The sequence below is a fragment of the Ahaetulla prasina genome, chromosome 2 (genome assembly GCF_028640845.1).
Source record: "Ahaetulla prasina isolate Xishuangbanna chromosome 2, ASM2864084v1, whole genome shotgun sequence".
NCBI lineage: Eukaryota > Metazoa > Chordata > Lepidosauria > Squamata > Colubridae > Ahaetulla > Ahaetulla prasina.
The window spans coordinates 2,500,302-2,516,889 of NC_080540.1; the positions used below are offsets into that span (position 1 = coordinate 2,500,302).

Genomic DNA, 16,588 nt, shown 5'->3' on the forward strand with positions numbered 1-16,588 from the left:
CTTTTTTTTATTATTTCATTTTGTCACAACAGTATACACAAACATTGTCATAAATAAAACAACATATCATGAAGAAAATATATATATATATATATATAAGTAAAAAAATATGCATCAGCTATATTAATTTGATATAATGAAGGGAACAATAGGACAGGAACGGTAGGCACTTTTGTGCTCTTACGCATGCACCAATGAAGGTCCAAGGGGCCCAAGAAGCTCCGAGCGAATCTCCTTTCTGGCTGCTCCACAGCAAAGGGAGCGAAGCAGTGGCGGGTTTCAAATTTTTTTACTACCAGTTCTGTGGGCGGGGTGGGGCTTGATGGGCGTGGCTTGGTGGGCCTGGCAGGGGAAGTATATTGTAAAATCTCCATTCCCACCCTGCTCCAGGGAAAGGATACTGCAAAATCCGCATTGGGACTTGGGAGGCAGAGAATAGATAGGGGCGGGGCCTGTCAGAATTTTTATGACCGGTTCTTCGAACTACTCAAAATTTCCGCTACCGGTTCTCCAGAACTGGGTCAGAACCTGCTGAAACCCACCTCTGGAGCAAAGCCAGGGAGGACCCTTCCTCCCCAACAGAGTCCTACGTGGCTTTTGATAGATTTTCACAGGAAAGAAGCAAAGTATGTATTTTGTAATAATTATGGTATTAAGGATCATGAGAAAAGTCTGGAGGGGAAAAGGACAGCCACTACATTAAAATGTTTTTAAAACATTTATTAGAATAGAATAGATTTTTTTTTATAGAATAGAATTTTTATTGGCCAAGTGTGATTGGACACACAAGGAATTTGTCTTGGTGCATATGCTCTCAGTGTACATAAAAGAAAAGATACCTTCACCAAGGTACAACATTGTATTAAGAATACAAATTAAAAACAATGGACATAGTGTGACATCTCCGGTTTAAATATTTTCATCAAATGTTACCTCATAATTGATACACTTCCATTATCTCAATACAAGTTTACACTAATTCTCACATTTCAAATATATATATTCTTTCATCTATGTAGGTTACTTTAATATTCAGTTCAATCGTATCTAACATAGACAATTAACATAAAGGCTTCTAAGCACTTTACTCCTCAATAGTTCTTTATCCCAGCATTCCTCCTCCTGTCCAGCCAATAATAAAATTTGTTCCAGATTTCACAATACTCTGATTCATTCTTATCTTTAAGTTCCAAAGTCAGTCTGACCATTTCCGCACAAATTAATATTTTAGCTAACACTTCTCTTTGTTTTTCCACTTTTGTGCAAAAGCCAATCTTGCTACTGTTAGAATATGTAACATTAGGTAAACTGTACCCATGTTGTATTTGCCTTCTATAATGCCCAGTAAAAAGAATTCCGGTTTTGCTTCTATATTTTGCATTAGTATCTCTTCTAACCATTGTCTTATCTGGTGCCAAAATTTTGTGGCTTTTGGGCATTCCCACCACATGTGATAAAAAGTCCCTGGCACGGCCTCACACTTCCAACACATCGACAAATGTTTTTTGCTTATTTTTGCTAATCTTGTGGGTGGGAGATACTACCTATAGAACATTTTGTATAAATGCCCCCTGCGACAAACAGGAACCTCACACAGCCACAAAAAGCTCAAAAACCAACTTTACACACAGACAATACAACACAACTGACCCCCCCCACACACACACACACAAAATGCCACATACAGCTTTGTGAGATTTTGTGTGTTTGTGTAGTTAGAGTTGTAGGAAGTCAGCACCCACCCCCCTCCTAGAAGAATGAAATATTTTAGAAAATATTAAAAAGGCAGAATATATTTCCCTGGATGAGAAATGGAGAAACGTGTTTTAAGGACAAAACAGCTCCCTACTGCTTCCTGCCTCTCCCCACCTTTGTCAATGGGCCAGAGACAGAAACTCACTCACTCCCCCACCTTTGTCAATGGACCATCATCTGCAACACACTAGGACCTATCTAGCAACAGAAACTCACCACATGGCACCTGGGAAGATTACATCAGCCAGCAAGGCTAGCTAAGATCCCCCCCCACATCCTGGGAGTCTGACAACCAATCAGGACACTCTTCCTGTGCCCCAGGAAGTTCAAAGCTCAGAGAAAGCATAAAGCCAGGGTATGCTCAGCATCTCAGCCCTTTTCTGTTTAGGAACTCAAATCATGTGACCCTGACCACCATTAAACCATCTTTCCAAGCAATCTCCATGTGTCCAGTGTCTTTTTCCCCACTTGGAACTGAACCCAGATGGACGTTTCTTCCAACAGAGTGAAACATTACAGAAACACACCAAATCTCAAAAAGCTGCACAAATATTTTATTTTATTATTTTATTTTATTTATATTTTTTAGATCAGGGGTCTCCAACCTTAGTAACTTTAAGATTTGTGGACTTCAACTCCCAGAGTTTCTCAGCCAGGAAAGTTGGCTGAGGAACTCTGGGAGTTTAAGTCCATAAGCCTTAAAGTTACTAAGGTTGGAGACCCCTGTTTTAGATAAAAGCAGCTAAATTTAAAACTTCCTTAACTTTAAATTGCTGTCTAAAAAACTCAATTAAGTATTGAGTTAATTAACTCAACTTAATTAACTATTAACTCAATTAAAAAAACCAATTAACTATTTTTAATAGTTTACTTACCCAATTAGAGGCAGGCAGATTAAGTTGCTCACCAAGATGTGTTGCTAGCTGATGCAACGGATTGCAGCAGCCAGAGCCCGAAAGGAGCAGCAATTATAAGTAAGTGGGGATTGGGTGGGCATGGGCGGAGGCTGTTGTAAGAGGTTGTTAAAAAATTATTTTAAAAGCCTGTGATGATCAGGCAACTCAGCTGGGATCGCCAGAGGAAAAAAAGGTTTTAAAGGGCTCCTCTGATGATCCCAGCTGAAGTTGTCTCATCGCCAGAACCCGTTAAAAGAATTGTTTTAACGGGTTTTAAAAGCCGAATAGCTTTTAGAAAACATGTTTTTTAAGGTTCTGGTGATGAGGAAATCATCTGGGATTGCCAGAGGAGCCTTTTAAAACCTTTTTTTTTCAACCTCTTCAGCCGATCCCAGCTGAGCCGCGCAATCATCAAAGGCTTTTTTTTTCCTTTCAAAAGCCTTTTTTCTGCTGAAGAAAAGATGCTTTTAAAAGTAAAAAAACCCAAACCTCTGATTATGACGCAGCTCAGCAGGGTCAGGGGGTGGGGCCAGGGATTTTTGCTACCGGTTCTCCGAACCACCAGCTGCCATCGCTACCAGATTGGGTGAGCCGGTCCGAACCGGGAGCATTTCACTCCTGCTTCTCTCCCTCAGGCTGGCCCCATAGAAGCCTCTCCTCGCCCTCAGACTTGCCCCACAGAAGTCTCTCTTATCCTCTCCCCTTCTCTCCCTCAGGCTGACCCCATTGAAGCCTCTCCTCATCCTCAGCCCCACAGAAACGTCTCCTATCCTCTCCCTTCCTCTTCCTCAGGCTTTCTAGCCTCTTCTCTCCATGAGGCTGGTCCCACAGAAACCTCTCCTATGCTATCCCATTCTCTCCAGAGTTATTTTCAAGTTGGAAGGGGGTGCAGAACGTCTAACTACTTGGCATCAGAGCGTGTTATAATAATATATAGGAAATAGTAATGCTGTGATGGTCATTTTGAAAAATCCTTTCTTAGTGAGCACCTAGAAGCCAAGAGGAACATACGGGGCAAATTTCAAGTTGGTAGGCTTGAACGGTTCTGGAGATTTCGTGATTAATAAGGGACATTGCTTCGCTCGGGGCCCACCTGCGTCCTCTTTGGGATACCCCCCCTCCCCAGTTGGAAAGGTCCCCTCCAATTGCACTGCACGCAATCTGCGTAGCCCCACCCCACCTTTCTGTTTCTGCGCCAAATGCTTTCTCCGCACGGAGAAATCAACAGAGATTCTGCCCAGAGACAGATGACTCGACGGAAGGGAGGATTCCCATTGGCGCAAACTGATTCCTGGCAAGCCAACTCCGAAGTATCCCTGTCAAGCCCCCTCCTCCCAATTCTCCTCTCTTGGGTGGGTGGGGCTTGTGGGAAGCCTCCATGGGCTCCGCCTGTTGCTGCTGCCTGTGGGGACGTCGGCCGGGAGGGGGGGAGTGGGAGGGACCATTGATGCTGCTGGGGGGGAGATGGCAACTTGGGACACCCCCCTCCCGGGAAAACGGGAGATGGGAGCTTGCAAGACTCCTCCCACTTCCTCTTGGCCACCCCTCTCCCAGTGCGATTCCCTCAGACGGAGAAGCGGGAAAAAGGGTTCTGAAAGGGGTGGGAGGAGCCTATTCTGGCGGGAAGCGCGGAGAGACACAGGAGTGGCTCTGAGGGAAGCGCCTCCATTTGTGGGTCCTCAGGGACGGACTCACCTCCTCCTCTCTTTTGCTCTGACACCGAATTGGGCCTTCTTCTGTTCCTCTCTTCTCAGGGGCCCCCTCTGCTCCTCTCCTAATGTCCCCCTCAGGATCCCCTTTCCGACTTCTCTGATGGGAAACCCCCCAGGAGACCCTTTAAAATCACCCGTCACTGAGGTGAATGACTTGGAAGATTTCCAGATCCCCACACTGGATTCCCCCTTCAAGCCCTCGGCCTCCTCTCCCCCCCAAAGACCCTTCAGAATGATGGTGTTTCTTTTAGGGCCTCATTTTCAAAAGGAAAAAGTGGAATCGCTGGCTGGAGAATAAGTAATACGTTAGACTTATTCCATTAATACATTATTTAATGATATTAAATTGGAAGATAAATATAGACGCTGCTTGGGCCGCCTCACAGTGACTCAAAGTGCAAATCCTTAAAAGCCAAAAATACCTTCCAAATTGTAGAAAGAGGCAAAGGGCTTAAATTTTCCTCTGATGAAAAGGGAGAGGAGAATGTTGGCTGAAACACTTTCAATGCTGCACGGACTATCTCCACAGATGTAAAATTACATAACTAGCAATATTATGAAAATGCCAGGATTTTATAGTGAGAAATGTACCCACATTTTGATTGTTTGCTTCTTTCATAGGTAAATCAACCTTGTTCTCATTCCATGGTTTTCAAGGCATTATTGTGCAATGTGAAACTGAGACAGATGTGAACTCATTTCACCCCCTTCTAGCACTTTCTAACATTCCACTCCCCACCTCCCCTATAAGTTCTCCTACATGTTTGTTCATTAAGCTTTTTTCCCCAATGTATATAAAGTAGGGCATCATTTACATTGTGCAACAGCTCTTTCCAATAATTTATTAACCTTTCAAATTGATAAAGGTTGTTAATAATCAGGAAATATGTTTTTTTTTAAAAGCTATATTAAGATAAAAATAACAAAGTCACAATCATGCTACTAACAGTTTTCTCCAAAACCATGCCAAAGTTAGTCTCCCCTAACATGTCAAGTATGATTGATCTTTCTGAGCAACTTGATATCACAAAATGAAATAGAGGCACTAAAGTGACATTTGAAAATCTTGAGAAATAGAAAATAACAGTACTGATTACTTTAATCTGAGAAACTGAACAATGAATAATTTAAATCAAGAAATTTATGTCCTTTTAAAAAAAATATTGCTCATATGGTACACTGTTGGATCAATAAAACCATTTTTAAATTCCCTTTCAGTTAGGAGAATAGAACGGAACAGAACTGAGAGAGACCTTGGAGGTCTTCTAGACCAGCTCCCTGATCAGGCAGGACACCCTATACAATTTCAGACAAGTGATTGTTCAGTCTCTTCTTATAAACCTCCAAGTTATGAAGCGCCCACAATTTCTGAAGACAAGCTGTTCCATTGGTTAATTGTTCTCACTGTTTGGAAGTTTCTCCTTCGTTCCAGGTTGCTCCTCACCTTGATGACTTTCCATCCATTTTTTCCTGCCTTGCCCTCTGGTGCTTTGGAAAATAAATCAACCCCCTCCTCTTTGTGGCAGCCCCTTAAATATTGGAATACTGCTATCATGTCACCCCAAGTCCTTCATTTCACTAGACTAGATAAACAAAGTTGGAAGAGACCATGTATGTCATTTAATTCAATCCCCTGCCCAAGCAGAAGACCCTACACCATTTCTGACAGATGGCAGTCCAGTCTCTCTTTGAAAGCTTCTAGTGATGAAGCTCCCACAATTTCTGAAGACAAGCTGTTCCATTGGTTAATTGTTCTCACTGTCAGAAAATTTCTCCTTATTTCTAGGTTGAAATCTAGGCTGACTAGTCACACCCAAATCCTGCAACTGTTCTTCATACGTTTTAGTCCCCAGCCTTTGATCACCTTAGTTATTCTCCAAACATTTTCCAAAGTCTCAACACCTTTTTTGAAGTGTGGTGACCAAAATTAGTTGCATATTTTAGGTTTGGACTTACTAAACCTTTATAAAGCGGAACTAATACTTCACAAGACTTTGATTCTATTCCTCTGTCTGTACATGTAAATATTTGGGAGATTTTCACTTGCAACCAAACTTCTGCACATACAGTGCATGAAAAAAAGCTTAAATGCCTTCCTACTTGTTTAAAGACAATCAGTATTTTCAACACAATTAAGAGTTAAAATGAATATTCACACATCCATTTTCCCTTGCTTTGCTTGCATACACCAGGTCTTCACTAAGCCTGGAGGCTGACCCCAAACACACTTCAGATGTTGATTCTGCCTAAATAAAGCAGTTGTGACCAAGCTGACATGAGGTTTTGGAGCAATGAGAGCAGTGGTGTAATCTGAACCGCTTTACTACCGGTTTGCTGGCTGCATATGCGTGCTACGCACCAAATGTGTGCTGCGTGTGAACATGCACAGTGCGCACCACTTGGAAGGTGTGCGCACAGTGAACACCAAAAGGAGGTATGTGGTAAGTAGAACAGCGCGTGGGGAAGATGTGATCAGCTGTGGCGCACACTCATCGGAGCCTTTTTTTAACCTTTTAAATGCATTTTTACTACCTATTTGCCTGAGCTGGTAGTTTTTTGGTTTTTTTTTACATTTTTTACTATCGGTTTGGCGAACCAGTAGCCTTTTTTACTACTGGTTCAGCGAACTGGACTGAACCGGTAGCATTTCACCTCTGAATGAGAGGGACAATTGTTTAACAGGTTTTTTTGAGCAACAACTTAACTGAATAGGTAATACCTCTAGAATTTAAAAAATCTATCCTGGGAGCTTCCCAAAATCCATACATTTATTCAGTTGTTCCTATAGCGATACTCTGAAAGAAAGAATACTGTTCATCACATTTTTCCACAGATGTTATTCTTTTTATATTCCATATCTTTGGATGGTTTCATATCACAGTGGATCTTTTTACACAAATTAAGGACACTTCAGTCTCTAAAGGGATCTCTCCTGTCCTGTTATGAGTTAGGATAATTTTCTGCCCACTGTGGTTTCTTTCTTAAGAAGCATTCTGTTTTTACAAAAACTCCTTCCGCATTTCGTACATTTTTATTTCCCTCCAGTATGGATACACTTATGGGAAGTAAGGTGATTTTTTAATATGAAGCTCTTCCCACATTCCAGGCATTCGTAGGGCTTCTCTCCTGTGTGGGTCCTTTTATGGTAAGTCAGAGACGTACTGCCAGCGAAGGTCTTTCCACAGTCTGTGCACTTATACGGTTTTTCTCCGGTATGGATCCTTTTGTGGCTCATCAGGTAACTACTACTTTTGAAACTCTTCCCACATTCCAGGCATTTATAGGGTTTCTCTCCCGTGTGGGTCCTTCTATGGTAAGTCAGAGACGTACTGTCAGCGAAAGTCTTTCCACACTCTGTGCACTTATATGGTTTTTCTCCGGTATGGATCCTTTTGTGGCATATCAGGTAACTACTACTTTTGAAGCTCTTCCCACACTGTATGCATTTAAAGGGTTTTTCTCCAGTATGCATCCTTTTATGGGAAGTAAGGGAACTCTTCATACTGAACCTCTTTCCACAATCCACACATTTATAAGGTTTTCTACCTGAATGGATTCCTTTGTGGGATTTCAGACATGCTCTGTGCCTGAACCTCTTCCCACATTCTAGGCATGTATAAGGTTTCTCTCCCGTGTGGAGCCGTTTATGGAGGTTCAGGTAAATGCTGCTTTTATAGCTCTTTCCACACTCGATGCATTTATAGGGTTTTTCTTCAGTGTGGACCCGTTTATGGGAAACAAGGTCACAACTTCGCCTGAAGCTCTTCCCACAGTCTAGGCATTTATAGGGTTTTTCTCCTGTGTGGATCCGTTTATGAGAAGTAAGAGCACTCTTTCCACTGAAGCTCTTTGCACACTCCATGCATTTATACGGTTTTTCTCCTGTGTGGATCCGTTTATGAGAAGTAAGCGCACTCTTTACACTGAAGCGCTTTCCACACTCCATGCATTTATAGGGTTTTTCTCCTGTGTGGACTCGTTTATGGGAAACAAGCTCACCGCTTTGGCTGAAGTCCTTCCCACAGTCTAGGCATTTATAGGGTTTTTCTCCTGTGTGGATCCGTTTATGAGAAGTAAGAGCACTCTTTACACTGAAGCTCTTTCCACACTCTATGCATTTATAGGGTTTTTCTCCTGTGTGGATTCGTTTATGGGAAGCAAGGTCACCGCTTCGCCTGAAGTCCTTCCCACAGTCTAGGCATTTATAGGGTTTTTCTCCTGTGTGGATCCGTTTGTGAGAAGTAAGAGAACTCTTTACACTGAAGCTCTTTCCACATTCCATGCATTTATAGGGTTTTTCTCCTGTATGTATCCTTTTGTGGGATGTAAGGGAATTCTTCATACTGAACCTTTTCCCACAATCCACACATTTATAAGGTTTTTCCCCTGAATGGATCCTTTTGTGGCACATCAGGTAACTACTAGTTGTGAAGCTCTTCCCACACTCCATGCATTTATAGGGTTTTTCTCCAGTATGTATCCTTTTATGGGAAGTAAGGGAAGTCTTCAGACTAAACCTTTTTCCACAATCCACACATTTATAAGGTTTTCCCTCTGTATGGATCCTTTTGTGGGATTTCAGACACTTTCTATACCTGAAGCTCTTTCCGCACTCTAGGCACTTAGAGAGTTTTTGTCTAGTGTGGATCTTTTTATGAGAAGTTAAATTACCTCTCCACCCAACACTTTTTCCACAGTCCACACCGTTGTAGGGTTTCTCCCTTGTCTGTATCTTTTTATGTGAAGTAAGTTTATTAGTGCTGAAGCTCTTTCCAGTTTTGCAGTGGTTACTAGCATTGGGGTTTGCTTTGAATCTGTTTCTACTTTGACATTTCCCCGTATTTTCTTTGGAATCACGTTGTGTCAGGAAGTGATTCATTTCCACACATTCAAGAATAGATTTTTCTTTCCAATTGTGCCTCTTTTCATGTTTCTTCCTTCCCCACTTATTTGTAGATGTCTCCTCAGGAATTTCAGTTTTGATTATTTGCAATGGCACTAAATTTGGCTCTTGGTCATTTTCCTTCTTCTGCGAATCAAATGCTAGCGGGGGAAGAAAAATAAATTAGAATAATCTACAACATCCACGTTGGTGTCCCTATGCATAGATTTATCTACTACTGGGCATCTGCAGAAGAGGAATAAGGGAAATGACAGAATGAATTTTACTTATTAACATAAAGACTAGCATGGCTGCTCATCTAACCTTCATTCTTGGCAGTTAAAAATTTAAAGCAAAAAAAAATCTTGACATCTGCACCTGAACAATATGACACACCCAACTTGCATTCAATAAGGCAACATACGTCATTGCAACACAAAGCAAGACAAAATTTCTTCCTGATCAGGACAACTGCAACAGGCAAAAACAGCCTCTCCCTGATCATCTTCCCAATAACTCTGCAATAATGACCCAGGGCCCAAGGATGACCACAAGACTGAATGTCAATCCTTGCTGGTCATCACACTTATCTCATTCTTCTAAATGAAACTCTGCTACTTAGAAGACCATGAAGGGGGACTGGAATTAATGGAAGAAGAAAAAAGAAGAGACGAAATCATTTTTAGCAAGTTACATATAGAGGAACCTTACCTAAAGAGGCCACCATCCTAGACGTTTCCAACATCACTTCTTGATACAGGGCTTTCTGGCTGGGATCAAGCAGCAACCACTCTTCACTGTTGAAATGGATGGCCACCTCCCCAAAGGATACAGGACCCTAAAGAAGGAAGAATCCCTTTGAGAAGACTCGATCAAATTTGCAAAATCTCATTTGATCTGCAAATCCTAAAAGCACAAATGTCTATGGAGATTCTCAGTCATCCATGTTCATGGTTGTCCCAAAGGTTCTTTTTTGAAGAGGCAACTGGACTTTCTGGTTTTTCTTTAACACCTTTCGTTTTTCATCCAAGAAGCGGAGAAAACTTCTTGGATAAGAAGTGAAACGTCTTCAAAAAACAACCAGAAAGTCCAGCTGCCTGTTGAAAAAAGCACCTTTGGGACGAAAAGCCAAAGTGAAAATTCTTGATTGGACGTTTCCCTAGTGGACTCAATAAAGGTAAAGGTAAAGGTTCCCCTCGCACCTATGTGCTAGTCGTTGCCGACTCTAGGGGGCAGTGCTCATCTCCGTTTCAAAGCCGAAGAGCCAGCGCTGTCCGAAGACGTCTCCGTGGTCATGTGGCCGGCATGACTCAACACCAAAGGCGCACGGAACGCTGTTACCTTCCCACCAAAGGTGGTCCCTATTTTTTCTACTTGCATTTTTACGTGCTTTCGAAACTGCTAGGTCGGCAGAAGCTGGGGCAAGTAACGGGAGCTCACCCCGTTACACGGCAACACTAGGGATTCGAACCGCTGAGCTGCCAACCTTTCGATCGACAAGCTCAATGTCCTAGCCCCTGAGCTACCGCGTCCCTAGGTGGACTCAATACATATGATAAAAAGGGCAGAAATCACAGCCACGGCTGACAGCCAATTAGTGCATGGTTTATCACATTTATGACTCTGCTGACCTTCAATATCATCTACCTGCCTTGATCAAGTGACATAGAGTGGCACCATCTACCACTGGCACCGACGTTTCATGATGTTTGCAAGAGGTTCTATGGGATTTTTGTCTGACATAGTAACCAAATGATTTTAGTGGTTCTTTGAAAGGTCATCTTTGCTCATGAACATTTCAATTTAACTTTATTAGTTTATCAAAGTATAAAATACAAAGAAAAAACCCATGGAAAAGTAAGAAGAGAGGAAGTGAAATAGAGGGACAGACATGGCCAGCAGCTGACATGCCCAAAGAATCTCTTCTCCCTGGACTGTCGGTTTTCCAATTCAACAACAAAAGGAGCAGGCTTCATTTTGTCTGCTTGACTTTCCAAGGTTAAGGAAAGTCCCAGAATCATGAGGGATGATCGTCCGATAACAGCAAAAGCCTGCAAGCAGTTTTAGAAGCCGGACTTCCAAAATAATTGGTGAGCTGAAGCTGGGAGGCGGGGTGGAAACCATGTCATTGTTGGACAAAACAGCTGTTTTGGCATTTATTTTTCAAACGGACAATAAGCTGTGTCCTTCATTTCTTTTTATTTTTTAAAATTTTTTATTTTATAACCTATAAAAGTTTCAATTTCAATTTTCAATTGGCTACATGTTGTTTAGAAAATAGTGATCAAAATATTTACAACAGTAGTCATTACATTAATATTAATTCTATGATAATAATATTTACTTATCCATTTTAACAAATCTCTCTTATAAGATTAGTTCTTTTCTTATATTTTCATGTTTCTAACTTTTGTTTTATTGGCCAACCATTGATAAAACAGGTCCCATGTCAAAAAACACTCAGTTTCCTCCTTTTCCTTAATTATCAATGTTAGTCTATCCATTTCTGCACATTCTAATGATATTGTTAATAATATTATTGTTATCAATATGAAAAAAATTACAAGACATGAAGGTATTTTGAATGAAAAGGAGGAATTTAAAACTAAGCAAGAACTGAGTAATCAAGGGATTGATATAGCATGGTGGTCACAAGTGCAGATACAATCTCGATATAAGAGCCAACAGAATTAGACCAGGTACTAATAGGGACAGAAGAAAAACTAATAAAGAAAATGTATAACTATTTATTAAGTATGAAAATGAAAGTGAGCACGTAAAAGAGAAAATGATAGCATGGGCTAAGAACTTTGGATATACATTAGAACTGGACAAACCGCAAAAGCTCTGGGATAGAAATGTTAAATTAACTATGTCAACTGCATATAAAGAAAATCAGTATAAAATGTTTTATAGGTGGCACTTCTCATCAACAAGATTGGCAAAGATGTTTAAGGACATGTCCACTAAACATTGGAAATGTTATCAGGCACCTGGTTTGTATTATCATATGTGGTGGACATGCCCAAAGGCAAAAAAATATTGGGCAAAAATACATACATGGTTGGAAAAAAATGACAAAACAACATATAGATCTGAAACCTGAAATAGTTTTGCTGGGCATTCTACTGTATTTGATTTTACACGTATTAACTTTAGCTAGAATTATATTTGCACAACAGTGGAAAAGTGAAGAAATCCCAACAGATGAAAACGTAATTTTAAAAAGTATCCTTTATTTCTTAAATAATTTATGACACTATTACCCTTACAAGCTATAGAGGCTTTCTTAAGTTATAGCTTACCACCCGTTTTTGAACTTTTGAACACCATTTTTGACACTTCTTCTTTATTATAAAACAACAGGGAGAGGATGTTGTGACCAAGGCCCAAGTAGTGATTACTAAACACAATTCAGTCCTCAACAAACTTATTTTATTAAAATAGCTGAGAATTAATTCATTCTCAGCTTAGTCCAAAACAAAATTCTTAATAACCAGTCCGTAGGCTTTATCACCAAACTTTGATATCTTTGGCAACCTGCCAAAGGCTTTTCTTGGCAAAACCCCCACAAAGTTCAAGAGACGCTGACAAGAAGCAATGGAATCAACGTTGCTTTTCTACAAAGAACCCAACGTTGTTGCTGCTCTTTTAAGCCTTATGGAAGTGACCAATCATCGTCTGGCCTTACTCCCGAGTCATCCTTTTTGCTTCAACTGCTCTTGCCTTCGGGCAGCTCTTCTCATGCATGCACTAGGAACAGGCTCCTCCTGTTCCTCTGCCTCTCTGCTGTCCGCCTCTGGAGGCTCCGGAGTCCGCGCATCGCTCCCAGATGGCCCTGGCCCCATCTCTGCTTCCAACACAGAGCCCTCATCTGGGTCTTCCCCTGACTCCAGGAATGGCCCATTGTCCTCCCCAGCCTCCTCACTGTCCAACTCCACTGCCAGGTCCACAAGCTGCTGGCGGACCGCAACAAAGGACTGCTAAATGAACCATAGAATTGTTGTGGTTTGCCAGCAGTCTGTGGAGCTGGCAGTGGAGTTGGACAGTGATGAGACTGAAGAACATGGGCCAGTCCTGGAGGCTGGGGAAGGCCCGGATGAGGGCTCTGCGTCGGAGGCAGAGATGGGGCCATCTGGGAGTCTCCAGAGGCTGACAGAAGTGAGGCAGAGGAACAGGAGGAGCTTGTTCCTAATGCCCACATGAGAAGAGCTGCCAGAAGGCAAGAGCAGCTAAAGCAAAGAGGACAACTCGGGTGTAGGGCCAAGAGATGATTGGCCCCTCCCATAAGGCTTAAAAGATCAGCAATGGCATTCGGGCTTTTTGTTGGAAAACATCGTTGATAGACTTACTCCTTGTCTTGCTGCATTTATTTCTTGTCGGCATCTAAACCGGAGCCGGTTTAGCTCACGCTGGTAAAGCCTGTTATTAAGAACACAGTAGCCTGCAATTACTGCAGGTTCGAGCCCGGCCCAAGGTTGACTCAGCCTTCCATCCTTTATAAGGTAGGTAAAATGAGGACCCAGATTGTTGGGGGGGCAATAAGTTGACTTTGTAAAAATATACAAATAGAATGAGACTATTGCCTTATACACTGTAAGCCGCCCTGAGTCTTCGGAGAAGGGCGGGGTATAAATGTAAAACAAAAAAAAAAAAAATCTTCTGCTTTTGAACTTTTGCCAAGAAAAGCCTTTGGCAGTTTGCCTAATTAGATCTAGTGTTGTGGCTCCAGCCCCCCAAACCCCGGGCCTGGTTCCTGCCAGAAAGTGACTCAGAGAGTGAGGGGGAAGGGCCATCAGAGCTCCCCTCTGCAGGGCCGGCCTCTCTGGCTCAGCTCCAGGAGCCAGAGGCAGGCCAGGTGGAGGAGGTGACGAGGCCTCTGTCTCCTGTATCTCCCCCGGCCCAGGCAATGCTTCCAGACCCAGCTGTGGACAATCAGTCCTGGTTAGATCCCAGGTTTCGTAGACAAGAGAGGCAGGAACAACAGAAGAAGGGGTGGGGCAGGCCTAGAGAGTGCTGAGTCACAGAGCCACACCCCACAGGGTATAAAAGCAGGAGGGGCTGCTCTACTACTTCGTGACGGACAAAACAAACTGACTGGAGAACACTTGTGCTGAACTATTTGACTGAGCATTTGGCCTGGATTGCTGTTTGTTCCTGACTTCCTGGTTGCTCCAGTAACGAGCTTCTATGACGCTGGCATCAGGGAAGATAAAGATAAAAAAAACCTTGGCAGACGATCGCTGGTTTGCTGCCAGAGCTGATAGCTAACTAAATTGCCGGCTAATTGAGTTAGTTCACGTGTCTCCCGGACTGAGGTGGGGGGACAGAACACCAAGGTAGGAGATAAGACTGAAAACTGTGTTATGAAGAACTTTTTTTGATTTAGTTTCTCAGCTGTTCTAATAAAATCTGTTTTTGAACTGATTGCGTTTAATACTACCTACTTGGGCCGGGTAACAACTGGAATATTCTTTTGTTTGAAATATAAGGATAGAAGCTGTGGCTTTAATACCGTGTTTCCCCAAAAATAAGACCTGGTCTTATATTTTTTTTTGGTTGCCAAAATAAGCACCAGGGTTTATTTTCACAGACGTGTTATTTTTTTTGCAGCCACAACAGACAAATTGAGGCAGGGTGGGTGGGTAGAGGACGAAGCTTCTTCTCCTTGCTCGCTGCTGCAATGAAGCAGGAGGCTGAGTGATGCACTCATGTTATGGCCAGTAAGCAAGGTGGTGGGAAGGGTGGAAGATGAAGCGAAACGATGGGGGAGACGAGGACGAAGCCCCAACGGTATCCTTCGCCCAACCTGCAAAGCCATGATGCTGACAGATTGAGGTGGCCCCTTCCCCATATAACCCAGCAGTGGTACCCAGCTGGGCTCCGCCTGCCATCACTCACATTCCACCACCAGCTACCTGGAGCCCTTGGGGGGTTTGCCTTGCCACCTGCTTTCCAGCTACTGCCCAGCTCCCCTTGCTTCCCCAAAGCATCCCTTCACTAAACTGCTTTCTAGTTCCGTTCTCCGTCGCCACATACAAGCCAATAAAAGAAGGCTATGGGACTACCGGTAAAAAAATTCAATCAGATCTTCCAACTTCACGAGATCTATTTTTCCCTGAGAAGTTGGAAGGTTTGATCTTTTTTTTTTGTCCCATAAACTTCTAGACCGGGATTCCCTATGCACAGTCATTCATGCCCTCGTCACTTCTCGCCTGGACTACTGCAATGCTCTCCACATGGGGCTCCCCTTGAAGAGCACCCGAGGCTTCAGTTGGTCCAGAATGCGGCTGCGTGGGTGATAGAGGGAGCCACTCGGGCCTCCCATGTAATACCTCTCCTGCGCAAGCTGCACTGGCTACCTCCGGCCTTCCGGGTGCGCTTCAAGGTGTTGGTTACCACCTTTAAAGCACTCCATGGCTTAGGACCAGGTTATCTACGGGACCGCCTACTGTTCCCGTTTGCCTCCCACCGACCCGTGCACTCTCATAGGGAGGGCCTCCACAGGGTGCCGTCAGCCAAACAATGCTGGCTGGCAGCCCCCAGGGGGAGGGCCTTCTCTGTGGGGGCTCCTACCCTCTGGAATGAGCTTCCCCCAGGACTTCGACAACTTCCTGACCTCCGGACCTTCCGCCGCGAGCTGAAGACGTATTTATTCTTCCGCGCAGGACTGGCATAGAATTATTATTATGATGATGATATTAAAATAGAACAAGAAACACAACTAGGTGTACAAAATGTACCAAAATTATCTATCTCCTGTGTCAGCTTTACAAATACCGGATAATGCAAAAAACCTAACTGTAACCTCAGAATATAAATCTGACTTCAGCTCTTCTTCTTCTGATGATGGTGTGAGTAGAACCCTCCCAGTACAACTGAAACAAGCGTATCAAGTAGAGTCACAATTTTTAAGGCGTCAAGTTTGGGACTTTTGCTATATGGACATTAACAAGGCTGAGAATTCTTCAAGAAAAAAAGCCATGATAGCTATTTCAATGAGGGAAAGTTTAATCGGGGAAGATTTGCTTCAGACCAATTTACAACATCTAACAGAACAACTTTGGGAGTTTTTTTAATGGATATAAATAAAGCTGAGAACTTCTTTAGGAAAGGAGTTACCTTCAACTGTACCAGAGAGTTGGAAGTAGATGCCTTTTACCCCTCCTCCCATTCCACTATACCCCCCTTGTTCCGTTCCTCTCTTCTTAGTTTTCCATTTTTTCTTTGTATTTTATACTTTGATAAACTAATAAAGTTAAACTGAAAAAAACCCACTCATAAACATACTAGGGATTCACTTCCAGGCATCAAGATATAGACGATACACAAAGCAATTTCTG

At 42.7% G+C, this 16,588-nt stretch overlaps 1 protein-coding gene and 1 pseudogene across 6 annotated transcripts in view; one reads left to right on the forward strand and one right to left on the reverse strand.

Moving 5' to 3' along the window:
• LOC131192838 (zinc finger protein 420-like) overlaps positions 1-16,588 on the forward strand; it is a 265,780-nt pseudogene that overhangs the window by 112,623 nt on the left and 136,569 nt on the right.
• LOC131192692 (zinc finger protein 665-like) overlaps positions 4,451-16,588 on the reverse strand; it is a 47,700-nt gene continuing 35,562 nt past the window's right edge. For 5 of the 6 annotated variants that reach the window (XM_058172097.1, XM_058172094.1, XM_058172095.1 and 2 more), the window contains 2 exons: positions 9,957-10,083; positions 4,451-9,406 (listed from right to left, as the gene is read on the reverse strand). In XM_058172097.1, the coding sequence (XP_058028080.1) occupies positions 7,395-9,406; positions 9,957-10,083 (2,139 nt within the window). In that variant the 3' untranslated portion in view covers positions 4,451-7,394. The remainder of the gene's footprint in view (positions 9,407-9,956; positions 10,084-16,588) is intronic. The other variant, XM_058172098.1, reaches the window with a different exon arrangement.